Genomic DNA, 23,802 nt, shown 5'->3' with positions numbered 1-23,802 from the left:
CAGTAGTTTGATGATAGACGAGAGTAAAGTGGAGAATCAGGACAGTAGTTTGATGATAGATGAGAGTAAAGAGGAGAATCAGGACAGTAGTTTGATGAAAGACGAGAGTAAAGCGGAGAATCAGGACAGTAGTTTGATGATAGACGAGAGTAAAGCAGAGAATCAGGACAGTAGTTTGATGATAGACCAGAGTAAAGCGGAGAATCAGGACAGTAGTTTGATGATAGACGAGAGTAAAGTGGAGAATCAGGACAGTAGTTTGATGATAGACGAGAGTAAAGCAGAGAATCAGGACAGTAGTTTGATGATAGACCAGAGTAAAGCTAAGAATCAGGACAGTAGTTTGATGAAAGACGAGAGTAAAGTGGAGAATCAGGACAGTAGTTTGATGGATAAACCAGAGTAAAGTCGTGTCCGTGGCCTTTTTGTCTCAAAGAGGAGTTGAATCCACACGGTTCTCACGAGCACAGTAACTTACAGTAACTCTGGTTCTCTGAATGTGCACAGTCTATAACGGGTTGGGGCTAATTCTCAGTGGTCAGATTGAAATAACCGTCAGGTGCAGGTTTCAGTTAGTTTTAAATCAGCGGTTCCCAATCTGTGGGTCAGGGACCAGAGGTGAGAGAATGGGACCATTTGCCATTTTCCATTTTCAAAAATGGGGGAAATAGACGAGTCGTCCTAAATCCCAATTGGACAATGGCTTAGTGGTTAGTGGTTCTCACACAGAGGTGCAGGGCCCGAATTGAGGTAAATATTCTCCACTTCTGCCCTGCTTTACTGTACAGTGGACCTGTTTTTGACCGTAAATACTGTAGGTCCGCCCTTTGCCGAATAACCATGGAATGGGATGTGTACTGTAGGGCCCCCATGTGGATTTTTGCTTAGGGCCCCAGAAGGGCCAGCACCGGCTCTGTTAACATTATTCAGTCACATGGTGTGGTGTGAGCATAGACTGGAACAAAGAGCAGATCAGGTCATACTTTCCACTATATCGCAGATATTGAAGTTTACTTTGTTCATGGGCTCAATACATTGGAATCATCTTTGTCTCCAAACAGGAGAGATTATTTCTGTGCATCAAAAACATCACATCACAGAGCAAACATTTCACCCACGAACACACCAAGAGCAGCACATTACAGGAAAAGGTATTGTCCACATTAGACCAAAAAGTAAGGATTTGTTTTCCCCAAATATAATGTGTAGTGACACAGCTCACAGGACAGACAAGTTATTGATACAATATAATACACTACAGGGTTAGACAGAGCTCATAAGGCAATGACTTCACCACAGCAGGCGAGGGTTACAGGATTTATCCAATGGAATACACACATTTTTAAAGTTCTGGGTTGCTCTGCTGCTGTCACTGTGAGTGATCACACTGGCATACCCCAAAAGGATCAATGAAAGGTTTGTACTTACATGTGATGGGTTTGTTTAGGCGACATTATGATGTATGTGCAGTAATGAGCTCCTGTCACCTGCAGAAACACTTTTACATTTCTTTACATTGGATACATACAGTAAGATAGTCATTTGTCTAGAGACTTTTTAAAAACGTTATATTCTAGGACAATAAAGTCCTTTCTGAACTTGGCTAAATGTGTGTACCCTGAATGGCAGCTTGGAGGCGCTGTTTTAGCAGACGTGTGGTCGACCACTCATGTCGTGTGGGTTTGGCTCCAACACAGTGTTTCAAAGCAATCTGCTTCAGGAAGAGCGAGACAAGGGGCCAGATCTTGTGACTGGCGCAGTCCGTGCGCAACTCTAAACGCAACATAGTACATGCGTGATCTTGCATGTGGCGCAGGTTTTGCGCTAAAGGCTGCGCCACGAGGGAGAGGGCGTTGTTTAAGAAAAAGAGGCCGACTGAGGCTGGTTCATTACAAGCAGCACTTGGAGCCGCTCTTCTATAGCAACGTTCACATTATGTTCCTCTTTACATCGCGCTGCCTTGTCTTCTTTAGAATCAACGTCAAATTGAAAACAAAAGCGAAATTGCCTTGAAAAGTCTGTTTGCGTGTCGGTTACACACGGGTTTACTTTGATACAGTAGATCAACGCGCTCACCCCGAACACCAAAACAACAACAGTTTTCCATAAATAAACCACACGTGCCTCAAGTGCCACAACACCAGGTCTGATCTGAGTTTTAAGGAGACATTTCCATCATGTCAGTCTTTACCTCCTGATGATGCTCCTTGTGCCGCCACAGCTCAGTCCAAAAGAAAGAAGCACATTTCACAGGGCACAGAGCAACTTTTTTTTTTTTTTCCAATTCAGCCGCTCCAAGAATCCTGCAGCTGTAGCGCAAATGTTCCAACACGCTACACTTTTCTTGCAACTGCTGCATAACTCTGTATCTCCTCCACAGCCGATATGACAGTTTCTGATCAGTTAAATCCTGTACATTTCGTAACTTTGTGCATTCGAACGGTGTCCAGTGCGAGGCTGCTGCTTCTCTGTCCCGCCCGCTCAGCTTGGCTCTGCAGCAGTGGAGGGACACTTTTATTTTTTTTGCGCCAAGTATGACACTGAAGATTGCAAGGAGCGCCCCCGTCTGCGCAGTCGTCTGCTCTACTGCCTGCGCTCTGAACCACAAGATCTGGCCCAAGCTCTTATTCTCTCATATTTTTGTTGCATTTTCATCTTTGTTTTTGTCGCTAATTTGATGCTTTTTTTTAGTAAAGCCAAACTGGAGAAAATGTGCCGGGTTCAGGTGGGGGTTAAATAAGAGGTGAAAGACTCGGGCCATGATGCTGATGAGGCTGTTTAAGGCTATTGTTACTGTGGAGATAAAATTTCAGTTATTTTGTTTCTAATCTTGTTATGTTTAAGAATGCTAAGGTTAATTTGACCTAAACTATGTACAATTTGTCATGAGTAAAAAGGACAGCAATGCGTGAGAAAGAATGAGACCGATTTTGTCTGTTTTGTCTACATTTACAAGGCCTGGAACAAGTATTTACTTCTGTGTGAATCTCTGTGACTTCCTTGAGTCTTGATTGTGTGAGAGAGACATGGGAAGAGCTCTGAAAGCTGCAGGACGCCTCTGAACGTCTGATCTTTGGACATGATCCGCTCTCTGAGAGTTTTTTATATGAATTAAACTTCCACAGTGTTTACTGTAAGAATGTGTCTCCATGTGTGACTTACTGGCAGTGAACTTCCTCCAAGTTAAAAATAAAATACTACTGTGTTTGTGGTGATTGTAACTCGTCCCCCTCACTGCTCTATAAAAACAGCTCGTCTCCTCCAGTCCTACAGTCTCCTGACTCTGAAGTGAAGGTAAGTCTCCTCAGGGCTCAGGTCTGGGCTTTTACACACAGATCTTCTTATTAGTCGTGTTGATGATTTCAGATGGCTGCAAACTGCCCACTGATGTTCTTCCTCTGTTTGTCCACTGCTCTGCTGACGGCAGGAGCTGTAAGTTCACCTCATTTATCATCATGTGTTTTTGATCAGGCTTTAATAACTCTGTTCATTGTTCCTCAGTCACAGGCCGTGAAGAATGACCAAGGTGAGTTTAACCACAGTCACTTTAATCCACAGCACACTCACTTTGATTCATTCATCATTCTGAATATTATTATTTTAATAAAGGCTGTCCTGACGACTGGACTCCGTTTGGAACTCGCTGTTTCCAGTTCTTTGATTCTTTTTTGACTTGGACAGAAGCAGAGGTACAGCCCTGATAATAACAATGACTCTTTACTGTCAGTGGTTAAAGTGGACTTTGGTAGTTGGGACTCTCGTCTGTTCTCTGGTCTTTACACGTGCCCTCGGTCACGTTAACAGAGCACAGACGCCGTTAGCATTCAGCCTCTCCCAGCAGACGTACAGCTCCACACTGAGGGGAAGTTCGTTACTACCAAACTCTTTCCCGATCTAAATACGGTCACATGAGCCTTTACACGATCCAAGTCTCGTCACACAAAACTAAACATGTCGATATACTCGGTGGATAAAAAGGGTAGTAGTGTAGGCGTAGTGATGTTACTACGTTCCCCTTTTTATCCGCCGAGTATATCGACATGTTTAGTTTTGTGTGACGAGACTTGGCTCGTGTTAAGTTAAAGCGTAAAGAGCTCATCCTCCAGACGTGACCACACTGACCACTAACCCACTGACTCTCAATTGGCTTTTTCGCTCCAGAAAAGCTGCCAATCTCACGGTGCAAACCTGGCCTCCATCCACAGCGCTGAGGAGCAAACCTTCATCTCAGATCTGATCAAAGGGGCCACCGGAGAAAAATGGCAGACCTGGATTGGCGGACAGGACGCAGTTCAGGTCAGACTGGTTCAATCCGGTTAATCGAGTCGAGTTGTTGAGAGTTGAAATGTTGTGAAACTGTCATCAGGAAAACCTGTGGATGTGGAGCGACGGATCTGTGTGGAACTATTCAAACTGGGGTCAAGAGGAGCCGAACAACGAAAACGGGAATGAGCACTTCGCTGTGATCTACTGGGGAGGTAACAGTTCACAAAAATCTGTTCAAAATATAAATAATGAAGAAGTTACGGCACCAAAATGTTTGTAGCTCAAGAGCAGATTATGATTTCCATCTTCCTGCCGTCTCCCGATCCAGACAGGGTTTGGATTGATGTCCCGGAGGACGAGGCTCGAGACTACATCTGTGCCAAAGACGCAGCTCTGAAAGCTGAGCCCGAGTTCACTGTGGGGGACTTCCCGTACCAGTGCACCGCGGACATGCAGTGAACACACTGACTCTGTGTGGAATCGACCCGTCTGTATCTGACCCACAGCTCTGGCTCCTGACTCATGATTAAAACGTTTCTTCTCAGCATCACCCTGACTGTCTGGCTTCTGTTTATGTCCTGGATCGGCTGAACTGACACGAGGGATTCATTTGTTATGGACTGTGACCTCTTAACTCCCGCCTGAACTGAGAGCATTTTCTCCAGTTCAGCTTTACCCAAATCCTGTGGGCCAGTGTAATGCCTCATTTGAAAGCTAAGATCTACAAAAGTGATCTAAATGGATCTTTTTCCTCATGTCATCAGATTTTTTTTTCCATCATTTTATTTTGGTATTCAAGTCATTTTTGTAATTTTTTTTCTTCATTTTTTTTTCACTTTTTGTCACATTTTTGTAATTTTTTTCTTTTTAGTGTCATTTTTGTGTCAATTTTTTGTCCAATTTTTGTCCTTTTTTTGTAATTTTTTCGTCATTTTTTTGGTCATTTTTATCATTTTTCGTCAAATTTTTATCAAATTTTTTGTAATTTTTTTTGTATTTTTGTTGTAATTTTTTGACACATTTCTAATCACATCTTGTGTCAAAGTTTTCTCACTTTTTTGTCACATTTCCTTCATTGTTTTCGTCTCAGTTCTGTTGCTATTTTCACACCTTTTTTCCAGAAGCTTTTGGATTGGGGTAAAGCCAAACTGGAGAAAATGTGTTCGGTTCAGGCGGGAGTTTAGGGGTTAACCCAGGAGGAATCAGTCATTATTTACTCAGAACATAAAGGGTTAATGTGTCGGGTGGTGAGAGTCACCGCTCGACTGTAAAGCACTTTTTAAGCTGCTTTACCTGAAACTAGCTCCAGCTCAATTGTTTGTCGTTACTATGGAAACAGCTGCAGTGATGTCGAACATGATTTAACTGGTGCCGGACTAATGGTGCGTTCCAAATTCCCACTTGTAAAAATGCCTTGGAGCCGCTCGAACTGGCCTTTACAACTTGTAAACTTGTAAACTTGTAAACCTGAAGATGAGATGAAGACAGTAACGGCGCCCCCCAGTGGAGGAGCCGCTAATGTTCAGACTGTAATCAGTGACGTTACTTTAGTCACAGCTTCAACATCACGTTATGTCACACGTTTGTGATTAGATCTGGTTTGAAGAAACGTTCAGATAACGTTAGCATCGTCTGAGCTAACTGTTGTAGCATTAGCAGTTTTGTTACATACGACTTCAATCACCTGGAACGCTCTGAAGTCGTTCTGGTAACTTTAAGTGGGAAAAATACCAGTTACCAGTTGCCTGGAACGCACCATATGATGAGATAAAATAAGTCATTATTAATCCCACAATGAAGAAATGTGAGGGAAAAAAATGATGAAATAGTAAATAGTGATATCTTCTATACAATGACGACCAAGGACTTTGTGGGGACAAAAAGTATAAGCAGTAAATAATAAGTAAAGTGAATATATAGTTATAGTCAGTGTTAGTGCAGGTTTACATCAGAGTGCAGGTGTTTGATAAAGTGATGCAGGTTAGTGATTTAAATACAGGGATTATTGTGTGTATTTCTGCAAAGGGGTTATTGCACTTGTTACTTTACAGTCTTGTTTAGTCTGACAGCAGTGGGGATGAAGGCCCTGCCACTGAAAGAGCTGCTCAGCTCCTCTACAGTTGTCCATGATGGAGGTGAGCTTGGCTAGCACCCTCCTGTCCCTCACCTCCTCCACAGAGTCCAGAGCTGGGCCTCCTGTTCTCGTCCCGCTCTGTGTGGCCCGGGGCTCTATGAGCGGTTTTCTTCCCCCTTGCCAAGGCCACGCAGGGCCTGGCGCCCTGGGCATAGGACGCCATCTGCTGGAGGGGACGCCGAATTGTGCCATTTACTACATCGACAATTTTCGAACATAAATTTGGAACAGAAAATAAGAACTGCATATACTGTAAGCCGATCCATATGTTGGTCTATCTGCTGAAAAGTGTCCTGATCTTCCCTTGGAATCCTTCAAACCTTCCACCCCTTTACGGCGCCCCATTCCAGGAGTGTAGCCAAGGGCATTTAAAGGAACAGGCCACCGTTTTTCCAGACTGAGATATGTTACCTGAGCTTATCGAGATGGCCTGTTCCTTTAAGTAATGTTTTTCATGTGGGAAAATGACCAAAATGACTTTATTTGTGGCAACAAGATCTGAATAATGGGTAGAGCCAGATTGAAATGTATTGGTTTATTTTGTTGATATATAAATACAAAGCATTTTTAATCAGCAGGTCCTACTTGTAAACAGCTTATGGTGATTATTCGGCTTTGGTCCAAAACCCAAAGTGCAGTGTCTCCCCTCTAAACCAGCATTAGTAGATCCCCAGCTTGTCCCAGAAGTCGCAGATGTGCTCCCTGGTCCCGACCTGGGCGTGCGCTCGGACTGTGAGGTTCATGACGAGCCACCCGCTGCTGTCCGAGTACCGGGGCCACAGCGGCACCCTCTGCTCCCTGCAGAAGGCCGTCTGCCCCGCGCGGGACGAGGGGTCGGCGCTGTGAGCGAACGCCCCCCAGAAGCAGAGCGCGCGGTTGGACAGCAGCCGCTCCGGGGCCGTCATGGTGAAGTTGGCGACCGGGGCGGAGTTGAAGACGAAGGGCAGCTCGGCGCCGTGGCAGGGGTGCTGGTAGCAGAAGGTGAGGCCCGACCAAATGCGGTGGTCCGAGGCCACGTGGTCGAACACGTACATCCAGAAGGAGCTGCCGGACGCCACGCCGGAGCGGGCCGAGCGACGGGCCGGGCACAGGAAGATGAAGTCGGTCACAATCTGAGGACAAGGCCAGTGCATTAGGTCAACGGTCCCTGCAGGACTTACCGATACCGATATAAGCTACCAAGAGCTTCCACGTTTCCCCTAAAATCGAAGGAGCACTTCGACTTCACTCCGCGGACGTCAAAGTACTCCTAACGTGTTATTACGCCGTACAATATAGTTCTCCTTTTTATCCGTGACTATCGGTGGCGCAGCGGTTAGTGCTCGTGCCTCCCAGCTCGAAGGTCCCGAGTTCGATTCTCACCTGGACGGAGCCTTTCTGTGTGGAGTTAGCATGTTCTCCTCGTGTCTGCATAGGTTAGGTGTAGTAAAAACATGAACAATAGGTTAATCCTCCAGCCAGGTGTTTCTGACCACCAGCCTGGCTCCACATCATGGAGACGAGTCCCCGAGCGCTGGCATATTAAAATATAACTTTACTTACACTCGTGTAATATTTCACGTAACTGTATATACATAGGAAAACGTGTGACAGCTTGTTCTAACTTCACCCCAGTTTGGAGCTGTACCTTTGCTGGAAGAGGCAAAATGCTAATGACATTTGCGTGACTGAGCGCACGCACAAAGACCACATAGGTACGCATCAACTCGTCTAAGCTCAGGTAAAAACATATTTCAGTCTGTAAAAACGGTGGCCTGTTCCTTTAAGGAGGAACGATCAGAGCACCGCTGCTTGTAATAAACCACGCCTCAGTCGACCTTCTCATTCTGTAAGCGACGCTCTCTCGACAGTGGCGCCACAGCCTCACATGGCCTCCAGAGGTGGTGCTGTCCTTGCACCCGGTGGAAAGATTTTAAACTACCCCCCATTTCAGGCTACCCCCCGGTAATTTGAAATCAGTTTCAACTTACCCCCGGGGGTAAGATGAACGCGATTTCAAGCTACCCCCCCCTGATTTCAGATTAACCCCCTCTCAACTGCTTTCTTCATTCATAAGATACCTTACAGGAACCGCGGCTGGAGCCCTAACCTTAAGGATAGTGGAGTTTACGAGCTAAAGCTAACCTTACCTTAGCCCTAAACTCAAGGATAGTAGAGTTTACGAACTAAAGCTAACCTTACCTTAGCCCTAACCTTAAGGATAGTGGAGTTTACGAACTAAAGCTAACCTTACCTTAGCCCCAACCTTAAGGATAGTGGAGTTTACGAACTAAAGCTAACCTTACTTTAGCCCTAAACCTAAGGATAGTAGAGTTTACGAACTAAAGCTAACCTTACCTTAGCCCTAACCTTAAGGATAGTGGAGTTTACGAACTAAAGCTAACCTTACCTTAGCCCTAACCTTAAGGATAGTGGAGTTTACGAACTAAAGCTAACCTTACCTTAGCCCTAAACTTAAAGGATAATGGAGTTTACGAACTAAAGCTAACCTTACCTTAGCCCTAAACCTAAAGGATAATGGAGTTTACGAACTAAAGCTAACCTTACCTTAGCCCTAACTTTAAGGATAGTCGAGTTTACGAGCTAAAGCTAACCTTACCAGATGAAAAGTTACGAGAGTTGTAGCTATTATTAGCAAATAACATCCGGGCATTTTCTATTTAACACAGCCGTGCCAAACAAACAATACATATTGTGGCGGGGGTAATCTGAAATCAGGGGGGGTAATTTGAAATCAGTTTCAGCTTACCCCTGGGGGTAATTTGAAATCGATTTCAAAGTACCGGGGGGTAAGGTGAATGGGGGGTAGTTTGAAATCGCTACACTGGCACAAGATCTGGCCCGCAGAGCTTTGCCACAGTGACGCCGGTGCACCGATCGGTTTCAGGGCCGGACCCCTCACCTGAGCGAGCATGCCCCTGCGGTCGGCCTCCCTGTACAGCGGCAGGTACTTGTGCAGGATCCGGAGCGCGTGTTGTTTGAAGATGGCCGTGATGTAGACCGTGCTCTCCACCGCCGACACCGGTTTGTTAAAGACGGCGTAGACGAACAGCACGCCCTCCTCCGACGTCGTGCCTGTGGAGAAACGACCCAGGAATCCCACACGGTGCACGAGAACGGGCCTCACAGCCAGAGGGGCCTCAACATTCAGTCATCACGAACAACCACGAAGATCTTTGTCTCACAGAATCTCCCCAGGGAGTTTGTCTTACCCAGCAGCACGGGCTTCTCCTTCTGCCAGTGTCCCTTCTCAAAGGCCTCCACCGCCTGCTCCTTTATCAGCTCCCCGTCCATGAACGGGCCCCACGTCTCGAACACCTCCAGGAAACGGAACGGGTTCACCATCTTCGCACCTGCGGCGACAAACGGCGCTCAGGATGATGATAGCGCTTTACTGTGGGAGGTACAGCGCCTGAGGGAAGTACACGCCCCCTTCCGGATGTCTTACATTTGCTCATATTTGTTTCTGATCATCAAGCTAATTTTTATATCACACAAAGACAATCCCAGTGAATACAGTTTTCAAATGATTATCACATTCATTAAGGGAAAGAAAAACCCAAACCTCTCTGGCCCTTTGTCAAAAAGTAAATGCGGGTAAATAAAGTAGGCTATGAGAAAAAATGACTCCACCAGTGCAGCAACGACTCATCCAGGAGGTCACCAAAGAACCCAGGACGACCTCTGAAGATCGGCAGCTTCACTGGGCTCAAAGTCAGTGTTCACAACTATAAGAGAAACACTGAGCTAAAATGGCAAAAACGCAACAGCTCGTTGTAAGAAATCAGGAAGGGGGCGCTGTAGGCTCCGCTGACTGATCAGTGTAAGGCGTGGAGGGAGGGAGAGTGTGAGGAGGCGTACTGGTTTTCATCTGCGCTGCGAGCACCTCCTGGGGAGACAGAGACAGGAGGCACACCACGTCGCTCACCGAGCAGTTCGTCTGCCTGGCGAAACTTTTGCCGAGCTTCACCGCCTCGTGTCTGAGAGAGGAGAGAGGATGGTTAGTACCCAATGTACTGTACCCTGCCTACCTGCATACCTGCCTACCTGCATACCGGCCTACTGGAGTCGACCTGGGCTAAACTAAATTCAATTGACATGATTTGGAAATATGGTTGCATTGGCAGCATTGAAGGTCCAGAAAATTCGTAAATAGAAGAGGTTCAGAAGAAACATCCGGACACTTCCTAGAGCCATCAGGGAGAAGGGCCTTAGTCAGGGAGGAGACCAAGTCAGAGTGACCAATGAGGAAATGGGAGAACCTTACAGACGGACAACCATCTCTGCCATAAAGGCCTGATTGGTGCATTCGTATCCATCCATCCATCCATCCATCCATCCGTCCGTCCGTCCATATAAAATAAGTTCCAAACACTCTTCTGCTTGAGTAATATTTTACTCCTACTGGGGTGAAATCTGCTCCCTGATCCACTCTTTCACACTGTGAGCCTGATGAATCCGGGCATCGTCAGCTGATCAGTATTAATTTTGACAACATATTTTATTTTAGTTTTAGTCGACTAAAATTGCATGTCAATTTAATCGACTAAAATTAAGACTAATTTAGTCTTAATTATATTTATAATATTCATTATAATCATATTTAATGTTGCTCCTCTGCTTCATGGAACTGCTCCACATGAACAAAGCTCAGAGCTGATCCTTTAGCAGAGAATTTACATGATCTGAGGCTCTTTCAGACGCTCAATACAAGTTTGGATGATTTTAGTCTCTCCTTTTCATTTTTATTTAGTCTTAGTTTAGTCGACTAAAATATCTGGACATTTTAGTCATAGTTTTAGTCTCATGAGAAACTTTTAATTTAGTTTTAGTCCAATTTTAGTCGTCAAAAATAACACTTTGATTAAATAACACTAAAATTAAGACTGAATATTTTAGTCGACGAAATGAACACTGCAGCTGATCAGAGCAGTTACATCCAGGTAAAGGACTTTCTTTGTTTGGGAGTGTGTTTTGGTTCCCCTGCACAGTGAACATTTAGCCCTGGACTAAGGACTGGATGTTTGGACTTTAGCCCAGGACAGTCACCTGGTTTTGAGGGGGATGGAGAAGGGCAGGCTCTGCAGAACCGCCTGTCTGAACAGAGGTTTGCTGCTCTGCATCATCAGGTGGAGGCTGACCGCCTGGGCCCCCGCGCTCTCCCCGAAGATGGTCACCTGAGGGAAGAAGAACCAGAGCTTCTCACAGACACGGTCACTTTACATGAGGTCGCACGGACACGGAGGTCCAGCCTGTGGCCAGAAGAAGAACAAAGTAAACAGCTGTGGTCTGCGCACCTTTCCCGGGTCCCCCCCGAACACCGCGATGTTGCGCTGGACCCAGAGCAGAGCGGCCTGTTGGTCCAGAATCCCATAATTCCCCACGGCAGATGAGTGAGGGTCCTTCCCCGAAACCAGGAAGCCGAACGCTCCTGCGAGGACGGACCACAGGGAACAGAGCGGTTCTCTTTTATTACAGTCATTGTGTCAAACAGAGCAGTTCAGGACCACCTGCAGTAAAGGTCAGCACACACTGCACGATTTTTCTAGTCTTAAACGATTTTATATAGAATGGGGGCTCCACACTACACGAGTGGATTCAGTGCGATTATAGAACGTCTGGGGGTTCACACTGACTGAGAATCGTAAGAGCGACACACGACACGATTCTGAACAGCTGATGTTTCATAACACAGTCTGTCGTCTCTGCGGCTTCATTTTTAACTCCGGCTTCAAAAACTGACCCCAAATCCGCAAAGACAGGCCTGTGTTTGTGAGCGTGAGAAAACGTGTGTGTCCCGATTGGTCAACGGTGTCAATGTCACAACACCACAGTGCAAGGCTAACGCTACTACGAAGCTTCCACTTGGCTACAGTTCAGTCACATGGAGATAAAAGTTGGTGACATGAAGGAGCGGGACGTATTTCAGTGGATTTAATAAGAAAAGGAGACGGTCCTCAGCCCAGAGATGGAGGAGACAACGGAGAGAGGCGAGTGGAGAGAGGCGAGTGGAGAGAGGCGAGTGGAGAGAGGCGAGCGGAGAGGCTAGGTGCCATTAGCACCGAGGTGACGCTAAACAGTTCGTCTCCAAACACAGTAAGTGCGGCTAAACTCTGTTCGTGGTTGAAATGTAGCTGGAAAAGGTGTTTGTCGTGAACTTTTGGTGATATAAAGTTGTGCTGTTCCGTGTGTGGGGCTGTGGCCATGAAATGAGTTGTTTGTGCCGCTGGTTTAACAGAGAAATGAAAAAAGGAGGCGCGGCGGTGTTTTTCTGTCTTTATATCACTCTGTCATTCACATTTGTGTCGGTAAAATCACCCACGTTTCTCCCGTGCGTCCAAAATCGGGCTTAAAAATCAAACATGTTTTATTTCCTACGACTGGAGTCTAGTCGCGTCTTTGTGCTGCCCACACTACACGATTCCAACGTCAGTCCAGTTGTGACCCCCCCACACACTACACGACCCCCCCCACACTACACGACCCCCCCCACACTACACGACCCCCCCACACACTACACGACCCCCCCCACACTACACGACCCCCCCACACTACACGACCCCCCCACACTACACGACCCCCCCACACTACACGACCCCCCCACACTACACGACCCGACTCTGTGCGACCGCCGTCGACTCGAGAAGACTCGGCACGACTGAGAATTAGAGCAAAATCGGGCATGAAAGTCGTGTAGTGTGAGCTGAGCTTAACACATTTTTATACGTTTTAGCACAAGTTTATTTAAATGCTTTAGCCAATAATAATAAGCTGACATAATCATATGGAGGAAATAACAGCAAGATGGCAAATGAAAACTGACCTATTTATGGACAATAGTCTGCTCTTGTTTTCATTCTATTTTTATTTATTCTTATTTCCTTTGTTGTTATAATTACGCCCCTTAAGAGTTTTGCTTTTGTACGTAAGACTCTTTTGTTTGCACGTGTCTGTTTCGCTAAAGGATTATATTATTTTATCTTAAATTATGATTGTTTTGAACTGAAAGGATTGACTTGTACCCTTTGCGTTGATTTTTGTTGTTTTTTTTGCACGTGTGTGATTGGTATAATTTTCGTAAAAAGTTCAGAAAACAGAAAAGAGGAGCGTTTTAAACATAGTGTGATTATTGTTAAAAAGTGTAGTTCAGTTTTAACTGTGAATCTAATATGTGACAGACTCATTCCATGCAAAGTGACACATGTAGAGCCTTTTTTTGTTATAATTTTGATTATTATGGCTCAGTTTGTAAAAAAAAAACCCAAACTCAAAATCTCAGAAAATGTGAACAATTTGAAAATGAACTGTGAGACATAATCATCAAAATGAAAACAAATAAAGGCTTGACATTTGTCACTTTGCCTGTCATGAGTCAATATAAGTTTCAAATATTCTAGTGTTTCAAGTCCGGCCTGGTACAGTTAGTAATTTTTCATGTTGATGTTTATGGATTGATTTGATCCTCATGTGAAGCTTGTGCTCTAATAAACAAATAAACTTGCCTTGCTTTACAACAAGAGTCAAGTCTTGTCCGGCTCCAGTCCAGGTTTAATCCTGTAAACTCACAGTTTAGTTCTGGTTTAGTCCGTCTCTGATCCAAACCCTAAATCACATGACGAGCAGCGCCTGATCAAACACAGCCTCCAGATCATCTCTCTCCAAACAATGGGCTTTTATGCACAAACAGATTAATGAGCTCCATGGGACTCGGCCCCTCCGTCAGATCTCAGAAGGTCAGCAACGTCGGGCCTGGTTAGGGCCTGGTTAGGACCTGGTTAGGACCTGGATAGGACCTGGTTAGGACCTGACTAGGACCTGGTTAGGACCTGGTTATGACCTGGTTAGGACCTGGATGAGAGGCACCAGGCCTCGTCAGTCCACCTCCGCGGTCTCTGCACCGGCTTCCTGTCTCAGAGAATATAATTTAAACCGGTCTTTTCATGGTTTGGCGCCGAAGTCCATCTCTGACACGTTAGAACGGGGTCTCCAAGTGAAGTTCCCCGGGGGCCAAATTATATCGAGCGTGTGTCGCCGGGGCCATAATCAAAAGCTCCAGTAAAACATGTTTTAACTGGGAATATACTATTGAGGAAACTATGTTCAGTAAATGAATAATAATGAGCCTGACCAGACTGTAGCCTCATAAACACGGCTTACACTTTCAGTGCCCTCTGCTGGACACGTGTCAAATTCTTTCCTTTTTACATACTCAGAAATGTGTGCTCTACTCCTCAGGGGCCGGATTGAATCAGCTTGGAAGTGGCCCGCGGGCCGCCTGTTGGAGACCCCTGTGTTAGAGCCGTTTGAACCATCTCGGGCCCTGAGAACTTCAGGGAGGGGTGTCTGGAGGTTCCCAGAGTCAGGACTAAACAGCATTTTAGCAACATTAATTCATTTTTATGTTGATGTTTCATGATCAGTTTTTGGTGATTTTATGTAACTGTGAAGGACTTTGACTTGCCTTGTGTATATACCGTAAATGCTCTAATGTAGGCCGGGGCCTTTATTTACTCAAGGGCATCTAGGACCAGGCCTTTATTGGAACCAGGCCAGAATTAGAGACAGGCCTTTATTTCTATTTTAGCAAAACAGACGTCCAGGAAAACGAAGAAAAAAGTGATTTGTGTCCATTTGAACTAAAATATTAGGTTGATTTATTAATTAACATTGCAAACCCTCTCCCAGCGGCTGGAACATTGACGCCTTTTATTTTGTCGGGACAGCAGGAAGTGTTTCGTTGCTGTTAGCGGAGCTTTGACATCAGTGTAACTGCAGGTTTCTGTTTCGTTTTTACCGCGGACCGGATTATTTGTTGTTATCTTGTGTAAAAGGCGAGTTTAGACGGAGCGTTTGTGTTTGTGATCGATCATGAGACTGACCCGAGAGAAGACGAGACGCTCGCGCTGATGGGAGGAGTTATTTTGAGGCGTGGGACTGACCTGCACACGGAGCAGCTGGACGTGCTTTGAAGACGCGATGGAGACTTTACTAAAACCCTGGAGGGTCACACAACATTTGTGGTTTGCCCTGTTTCCAAATATCGTCACTGGAGGTTTGAAAAGTGGCTAAATCTGTGTCAAAGTTACGCTCGGATCAGCTCCTCCGCAGCGTCCCCCTCGGCCCGGGTTCCTGTTTGTTACTTCCTGCACGTGAGTTTTCATTTACACCAGTGTGAGACATATTCCTAACATGGGGAATATTTCTACCGCTATAGTTTCTAATAAAAGCCCCGGCCTGTTTTAGAGACCGGCTTTAATTTGCCTCCACCAGCCGCGAACCCGGCCCCTGTCGGAGACCCGGCCTCTGTCAGAGACCCGGCCACTGTCAGAGACCCGGCCGCTGTCGGAGACCCGGCCACTGTCAGAGACCCGGCCTCAGTCAGAGACCCGGCCGCTAATGGAATATGTATTAGAGAATATACGGTAAATAAACGAGCCTTTATAAAATAGGCATTTCCAAAGTGCGGCCGCCAGACCAGTCTTTTGTGGCCCTCAGGCTGCTTGTTTTCCAGAGATGGTACTTTTTTACTGCATCTAAATTAAAGCCTCAAAAAGCAACATTTATTGTGAGACAGAGCTGGCATCACAGTTCAAAAAAAGATATTGTATCGCGATATTACGTGACACAATATATCGCATTTCTTGATCTTGGAGATGAACCCGATATTAGAAATGTTCAGATCTTCCACATGTGACTGTTCTGGTTCTAGATCAATATATTTAGTACAAGTATCGTTCAGGTATCGGTATCGAAGAAACTGAAAGGTCAAATCCAAACAAATGTCGACCGTTATTTCCACATAAATGTTGCAGAATGCACCTTTAAGCGTGTTGCTGGACACGGCCCTCACCCAGTCTGTAGTCCAGGCTGACCACCACGGTGCGAGTGAAGTTGCTGAGGAAGCGTCCGTCGTAGAGAGGCTTGGAGGCCGACCCCGCGATGAAGTCCCCCCCGTGGATCCACACCAGCACCGGGAGGGGGCGCCACAGAGGCACGCTGAGGTTCACCTCCAACGGGACGAAGATGTTCAGGTACAGGCAGTCCTCGCTGACCTGCAACACGACCAGGAGGCGGAGAGGGACTGGTCAGGGTTTCATCAACGGCATGCTAACAAGTCCTGTGTTTAGTTTTAAAGGGGGGTGTTATGCAAAATCAACCTTTCCAAGCTTTCCATCATGTTATTATGTCATTCCCTCATTAAAAACTTGCCTGAAGTGTTGCCTTGGCACATTCACGTATTTCTGAGTAATCTGTAAAAACTCTGATGGCGGCCATTTTAGGGATAGGTTTGCCTGAGTCCTCCTAGGAACGCCCCCACCTCCTGGAGACACCTCTTTCGTCACCAGCCGAGTAACCAACCACTGCTCCTCAGCAGAACCCCCTCCCCACTGATGCCACAGACAGCGTGTGGAGGGGGCGTGTCTAAAGGCTCAGAGGTTCTTAAAGAGACAGAGGCCTATTTCAAGACATTCACTACAGCCATTTTGAGAGAGACATTTTATACAAGGCAGTTATTCTAATTTACTGCATTTACAGACCAACAGAAGGTTTGTCATCATTGTAGTGAGATATAGACTGGTGCTATGGGACTGAAAAAAGCAGCATAATCCCCCCTCTTTAAGCAATAAATAATAACTATTTTTGGCCACTATGCTGCTATGAAAATAGTCATTTCTGGTTAATATACACAGGGTGCAGCTGTTTTTAGTACTAATGTACTAGTGGGAAACCCTGATGCTTTTTCATTGAACATGCTTAAAGTAAAAAACAAAAAACAGCTTTCATCACAGCTTTCTATTAATGGATTTTCATTGATTTCATATATTATTCAATAAAGCAAAAAAATAAAAATTATTTGAATTAATTGTATTATTAGAATTTGCCGTGGGCTGATTAAAAGTGGGCCGTGGTTTGGACACCCCTGAACTAAAGTGTCCACACTGAGTAACCAAGTGAATGTACATTAAGGATTCACATTCCCCAAGAAACAATCCATCATTTACAATTTCTCCTCTATGTAAGAGTTAATCATTTTAGCTGTAAGCTTTCTTTTAAACAGAAATGATGATGATGATGATGATGATGATGATGATGATGATGATGATGATGATGATGATGATGAAGTCCTGCACGTGATGGATTATGGGCTTTGAAAATGGGGAGGACTCTTAATCTCTTAGCCCCCTTTGTGCCATTTTATTCTGTTTTTGTATCTGTTCTAATGCATTTTGTTGCTTGGTTTTATTCCTTGCCTTTTTTCCTTTTTTTGATGATTTTTTGTCCTGTTTTTGTCATTTTTTGTGTGTTTTTGTCGTTTTTAAATTGTGTTATTGTTGCTTTTCCAACACTTTTTGTTGCTTTTTTCCCACTGTAGTGTTGTCTGTACTGCTGAAGTAAAGTGGGATTCATAAATAAATGAAATATTTTTAACGATGACGCAATAAAATCGGGGAAACACTGAACACTGAGACCGGAGACCAGAGCCCGGATTCTGGGTTTGGTTTGATGAGGTTAGAACCTGGTTAAAAGTACTTTCTGCTTGTTAAAATCTTCTTTTATGGGGGATATTTTACTCAACTGTATTATGCCTTTTCTTTTCTACGTCGTCCTCTCATCAAAACCAGACCTGGAGCTGTGTTTCGACCCACTCGCGCATCTTTGAGTAATCTTTGAGTAATCTTTGAGTAATCTTTGAGTCTTCCCCAGTGGCTCTTTGGCAGAAAGAATCGAAAAAAACTCTCCTCCTTTCTAGCTTTAATGTGTTTGAATGTGTTGTCCCGGTGCAGACGTCCCGTCCTGCATTCGGGCGTGGTGTGGCCGTACCTGTTTGGGACACTCCTCTGTGATGGGTCCAGTGCAGGCCTGCATGCACGCCGCCCGGGGGAAGCTGGCGTCGTACACCCCCGACCAGGGGCTCACGGGCCGGGGCGGCTTCCAGCGGTACGCCCCCGTGGGAGGCCCGGCGTACGGGACCCCATAGAACACGTGCGCTTTGTCCAGGGTCACCCCCTGAACCGGGCCGTCTTTGGTCAACACCAGCGGCCCTGCAGCAGCAGCGGGGCCCCCGGCCTCCACCTGCAGGAACAAGCACAGCTGGTCTTATACATGCCTGTCCTGGGATATGAAGCACCTGCTGTGAAGGCTAAAGCTAGGTCAGTTAATGTTCCTGCACTGTCTGAAGCACTGTCGATCACAGACCCCGCTCAGGCCGCACCTTCACAACAGCCAATCACAGACCCCGCTCAGGCCACACCTTCACCACAGCCAATCACAGATCCCGCTCAGGCAGCACCTTAGTGACAGCCAATCACAGACCCGCTCAGGCTGCACCTTCACCAAAGCCAATCACAGACCCCGCTCAGGCCACACCTTAGTGACAGCCAATCACAAACCCGCTCAGGCCACACCTTCACCACAGCCAATCACAGATCCCACTCAGGCCGCACCTTTGCGACAGCCAATCACAGACCCCGCTCAGGCTGCACCTGTGGCACAGCCAATCACAGACCCCGCTCAGGCCACACCTTCACCACAGCCAATCACAGACCCCGCTCAGGCCACACCTTCACCACAGCCAATCACAGACCCCGCTCAGGCTGCACCTGTGGCACAGCGGTTAGAGCCTCAGCTTCACAGCTTGAAGGTCCTGGGTTCGCTTCCCACCAGGACGGGGCCTTTCTGTGTGGAGTTTGCATGTTCTCCCCGTGTCTGCGTAGGTTACCCCCACCACTAAAAACATGTACAATAGGTGAATCCTCCAGCCAGGTGATTCTGATCAGCCTGGCTCCACATCATGGAGGTGGGTCCCCGAGTGCGGGCAATATTTTCCTTAACCTCTTACCACCCGCCAAAACCAAATCCATTCTCTCCTCTGTGCCATTGTCGTCACTTTTTATTTCCCTTATGTGTTTTTGTCACTTTTTTATTCCTTTTTTGCTGCTCTTCTGTCACTTTTTTGCTGGATTTTTGTCTTTTTTTTGCTGGATTTTTGTCACTTTTTGTTGAGTATTTATCATTTTTGTCGCTTCTTTTGGTCACTTTTTAGCTTTTTTTGTTGCGTTTACATCCTCATTTTCTTTTTCTTTTTTTTGCCTCTGTTTTGAAGAAGCTTTTAGATTTGGAGAATTTGGAGAAAACATGTTCAGGTGGGAGTTAAGAGGTTAAATATTAGTATTTATAAAGAACATTTTGCTCAAAAATGTGTGTAATTTAGAACATTTTACTTAAATCAAGCAACATTTAAGTAAAATACCCCAGAATTTTTCACTAAATAAGAATGTTTTCCTTAAATTATTCCATTTTCTGAGGACATTTTGCTTAATTCTAGCTGTTTATTTGCTGACATTTAGTGTTTCTTTCTTGTTTTATGATGAGAAAAATATTCTAGAAATAAGAATTCTTAGCAAGAAAAAAATGCTGACCCCATTGGCAGAATTTTGTCCTTATTTTTAGTAGGGTGCTTTTTGTAGTGTGGAGGTTTTTTTCTGTAGACTGTTCAGTAGAAGCAGGGGCGGATCTAGAGGGGTGGCCCCCCCAGTAAAGGTCTTGCCACCCCATCGATGTCAGCCACTTGAACTGAGCACATTTTCTCTAGTTTGGCTTTTACCCAAATCTAAAAGCTTCTAAAATGAAGAGGAAAATGCAGCCAAAGAGTGACACAAATGTGACAAAAAACGATAAAAAAGTGACCAATATGTGTGACCAAAAAGGACAAAAAAGAGCAACAGAAAAGTGATGAAAACACAACAAAAAAAAGTGGCAAAAACGTTAACATTTGGGTAAAAATGTGAGAAAAGTGACAAAAAGTGGCAACAAAAAAGGATCCATTTAGATGAGTTTTGTAGGTCTTAGCTTTCAAATGAGGCGTGACACTGGCCGTAAGCTTTTAGATTCTGGGTAAAGCTGAGCTAGAGAAAATGCACTCGGTGAAGGCGGGAGTTAAGAGGTTAATACTTTTTGATCTGTGTGACCAGTGCCATGTCTCACATCTGTCACCTGGTGCTCACAGACTCACTCTCAGTTAATATGTTTTTGACACGACAAAGAATTATAACTTTAGAGATGAATAAGGAGCAAAGTCCAACTGCAGCCCCCAAGATGATGATTTAGTTTTCTTTGTTTGTTTAAGGTTTAACCTCTTACCACCCGCCTGAACCAAATGGCTATTATTACCCTAGGCCTGTGTTACACCTCATTTGAAAGCTAAGACCCACAAAACTGATCGTATTCCTCGCGTTGTTGCTGTGTTGTGTCACCTTTGTTATGTTTTTTTAAAAGTTTATTTTGGTCACATTTTTGTTGAGTTTTCGTCACATTTTTGTCGAATTTTTGTCACTTTTTGTTTAATTTTTGTCACTTTTTGTTTGAGTTTTTGTCGCTTTTTTGTTTAATTTTTGTCACTTTTTGGTCAAGTTTTTGTGACATTTTTGTGACATCTTTGTTGAGCTTTTGTCACTTTTTTGTTGCGTTTACATCCTTGTTTTCTTCTCATTTTTTGTGGCTGTTTTGGTGCTTTTTTCCCAAGAAGCTTTTTGATTAGAGTAAAGCCAAACTGGAGAAAATGGGATCCGTTAAGGCGGGAGTTAAGAGGTTAAATTTTGCCTGAGTTAGAAACCCCCGACTTATATCATGGACAAAGTGCATTGAGTTGCGCGGTATAAATAAAGTTGCCTTGCCTTGCCTTGACAATGCTACTATTAGTATCATCTTGGGAGGCTCAGTTACATCTAAACAGAAAAAAAGAGTCTTGTGATCAAGCAAAACTAAACTAGGGATGCACCGATACGGTTTTTTGAGCTCCCGATCCGATATTTTGACACTTCATCTGGCCGATACCGATCTGATGCAGTCTTTTTGTATTATTATATTTTTATATAATGTATATCATTATATATTATAACCTATGGATATTACAGTCATTTTACCAGTTGACTTTTTAAAAAATAAACATTCAAGATTCGATTTTATTTGTCAAACATGCAGAGGTTTCGGCTTTAGTTTTGCATTTTAAATGAGAACGTTTTTCAGAAGCAGGTTAACGATAGTCGACAAATGAATGAATCTCCTCCTATGATGTGGATGTTGTTCTGTTAAGATTGACTGTACAATTTCTGTAATTTTGTTTTAGCAGCATCTGAATCTGAATTCTGTTTTGAAATGTGTCTTACCCATGTTGGATTATAATTGTGTCAAATTTGGAGTATTTATGAAAGATAGAATTATGTATAATAATTTGATGATTCTGAGTTAATTTTATTCACATAGATGTAGATTTCTGAATGTAAATCCCAATTTTGTTCCTTTTAAACATGAACTGATGTCCTTGTATAAGTCTCTTAAAATTCTAGAATGTAAAAGTGCCTAAAAACTATGTGAAAAATGATCTGTATATATGAGCTAATGCCCTGATGTTTTTGTTACAAATGTATATTTGTTTTGATGCTGCTTAGATTTTCATGCACAGCAGTCATTTGTATTGCCTTTTTTGATTAAGATACGCTGTCAATTGACTTTGCAATAAAAAAATAAATTAAAAAAATGTGGTCCTGGATCTGCAGCGGCTCCAGTCTGCAGGTTTACCGCTGTACAGATTCACGACCATCTTGTATCGGATCCGTCCAGTCATCAAATCCGATCCAATCCGATACTCTCAAAATGCCCAGATCGGCTACCGATACCGATACTGAATATCGGATCGGTACATCCCTACTATTAACACTAAAAATTGCAAAATTATCCCTGACCCTGCTTGCACACTGTGATTTTTTTTCTAGCTCCGCCCCTGAGTAGAAGCAAAAAAAAGAAAAAACGGCAGTCTTAGCTAGCATTAGCATGTAGCATTTTTTATCTCTCCATGTTTTTGTATCTTTATTGGGCAGAAAACAATATTTACAATCCAGCGTTTGTTAAAAGTAGTTTTGGAGTGATTATAGAAAGTTTAGATTTTTCTCCTCAACTGCTTCAAACATGACCATATATGGGCGATTCCAGAGATGCCGTCTTTGTCTATAAACAACGGAGATCTGCTTTTATCGGTCAGCCGGCCGATATATCGGGTTGATAATCGATATAACCTCTGCACAAAGACAGTGGATCCAGCCCCATGATGCTTAACAACTGAACAAAATATAAAAGATGAAGTCAAAGGAGAAAGTGTAAAACTACTCCCAATAAAATACATTAAAGTTGCAGTTACAGTTACAGTTACAGTACTCACCTCAGTCGCCTCGTCCTGTGAGGCGGGGGAAGTATCCGGCAGGTCTAAATTGACCTCCCGGTTGCTGACCAAAGGCTCGTCCCGCACCAAAAAGCCTGGATAGATGCTTTTTAGAAAACTAGCAAGGTCGATATCCCCGGCGTCGCGCGTCCATGCCAGTCCTGGGGTTAGCGTGGAAGCTAACAGCAGCAGAAGCAGGCAGTGTCCGCCTTCCATCGCGCTGAGAACTGTCTTTTAAAACATGGTCAAAAAGCTTCAGCAGCGAGAGAGGAAATCCTATGACTTGCATTTGCAGAGCGGCGGCGCATGTGATGGGACAATGTGGCTCTGTTGTGGACGGGGAGGACGGCTAATAGAGGACTGGACGTCTGTGGTTTGACCTAATGCAATCACTGAGTCACACACGAAATCAGAAAATGTCACAACACGGGAAAGACGTGGAGGCGCCGTGGACAAAGGAGAGCAGAAGGTTCTACATCGGCAGTGCACGTGTGGAACGTAAGAGCGAGCAGACCTGCCCATAAAGATCAGACATTTGATCAGTCTCTTGGAGAAGAAGCCGAGCCGAGTTTGAACACTATGAATCTGAAGTGACATTTCGTACAAATATTTATGTTGTCATTATCTTGAAAGCGACGGAAAAGTCAGTGAACACCATGCAACATTTGAAAAACTGCTCACAACTATCAAAGAGTCGTGAAATAACTCAAAATAGATCAAAACTGTATCACATAAGGAAGGTTAGGTTAGGTTTATTTGTACCTGTAGGTGAATTTGTCATTTGTCATTTGTCAAACATCACATACATATTTAAATACAAAACCAGGATGTGTCCCTGTCAAAGTCACTACAGAAATGTAAGCCTCTTGGACGAAGACAAAAAGCAAAGTGTTTGTTTGGCTAATAAAAGCTTAGGCCCAGATGGAAGCAAATAAAACTCCCAATGCAAAGGTTCTCCAAACTGAGGCCGATGACTTTACTTGAGGAAAAGGAGCCTCAATGCTAACTATCATAGCCACTTTAGCATAGGGACCTCTGGTGCTAGCTATCATAGCCACTTTAGCATAGGGGCCTCTGGTGCTAGCTATCATAGCCACTTTAGCATAGGGACCTCTGGTGCTAACTATCATAGCCACTTTAGCATAGGGATCTCTGGTGCTAACTATCATAGCCACTTTAGCATAGG

General features: G+C 44.6%; 2 protein-coding genes across 2 annotated transcripts; one reads left to right on the top strand and one right to left on the bottom strand.

The window, feature by feature from the left end:
• Nucleotides 1-3,233: 3,233 nt before the first annotated feature.
• LOC306983128 (galactose-specific lectin nattectin-like) lies at nt 3,234-4,750 on the top strand. The gene is made up of 7 exons (XM_079582863.1): nt 3,234-3,294; nt 3,367-3,432; nt 3,508-3,526; nt 3,610-3,689; nt 4,162-4,296; nt 4,367-4,478; nt 4,595-4,750. The coding sequence occupies exons 2-7, from the start codon at nt 3,367-3,369 to the stop codon at nt 4,723-4,725; spliced, it is 543 nt and encodes a 180-aa protein (XP_079438989.1). The 5' UTR covers nt 3,234-3,294; the 3' UTR covers nt 4,726-4,750.
• A 2,309-nt stretch (nt 4,751-7,059) lies between these two features.
• LOC306959900 (crystal protein) lies at nt 7,060-22,832 on the bottom strand (the record flags this gene model as incomplete). Its single annotated transcript, XM_079552152.1, has 9 exons — nt 7,060-7,512; nt 9,303-9,475; nt 9,613-9,753; nt 10,262-10,380; nt 11,450-11,577; nt 11,698-11,831; nt 16,251-16,452; nt 18,224-18,475; nt 22,617-22,832. The coding sequence occupies 9 exons, from the start codon at nt 22,830-22,832 to the stop codon at nt 7,060-7,062; spliced, it is 1,818 nt and encodes a 605-aa protein (XP_079408278.1).
• Nucleotides 22,833-23,802: the final 970 nt, after the last annotated feature.

The sequence above is a fragment of the Gobius niger genome, assembly GCF_951799975.1.
Source record: "Gobius niger genome assembly, chromosome: 2".
In the NCBI taxonomy this organism is placed as follows: domain Eukaryota; kingdom Metazoa; phylum Chordata; class Actinopteri; order Gobiiformes; family Gobiidae; genus Gobius; species Gobius niger.
Note: the sequence above shows the minus strand (reverse complement) of the source record. Positions and strands in the feature narration are given on the sequence as shown.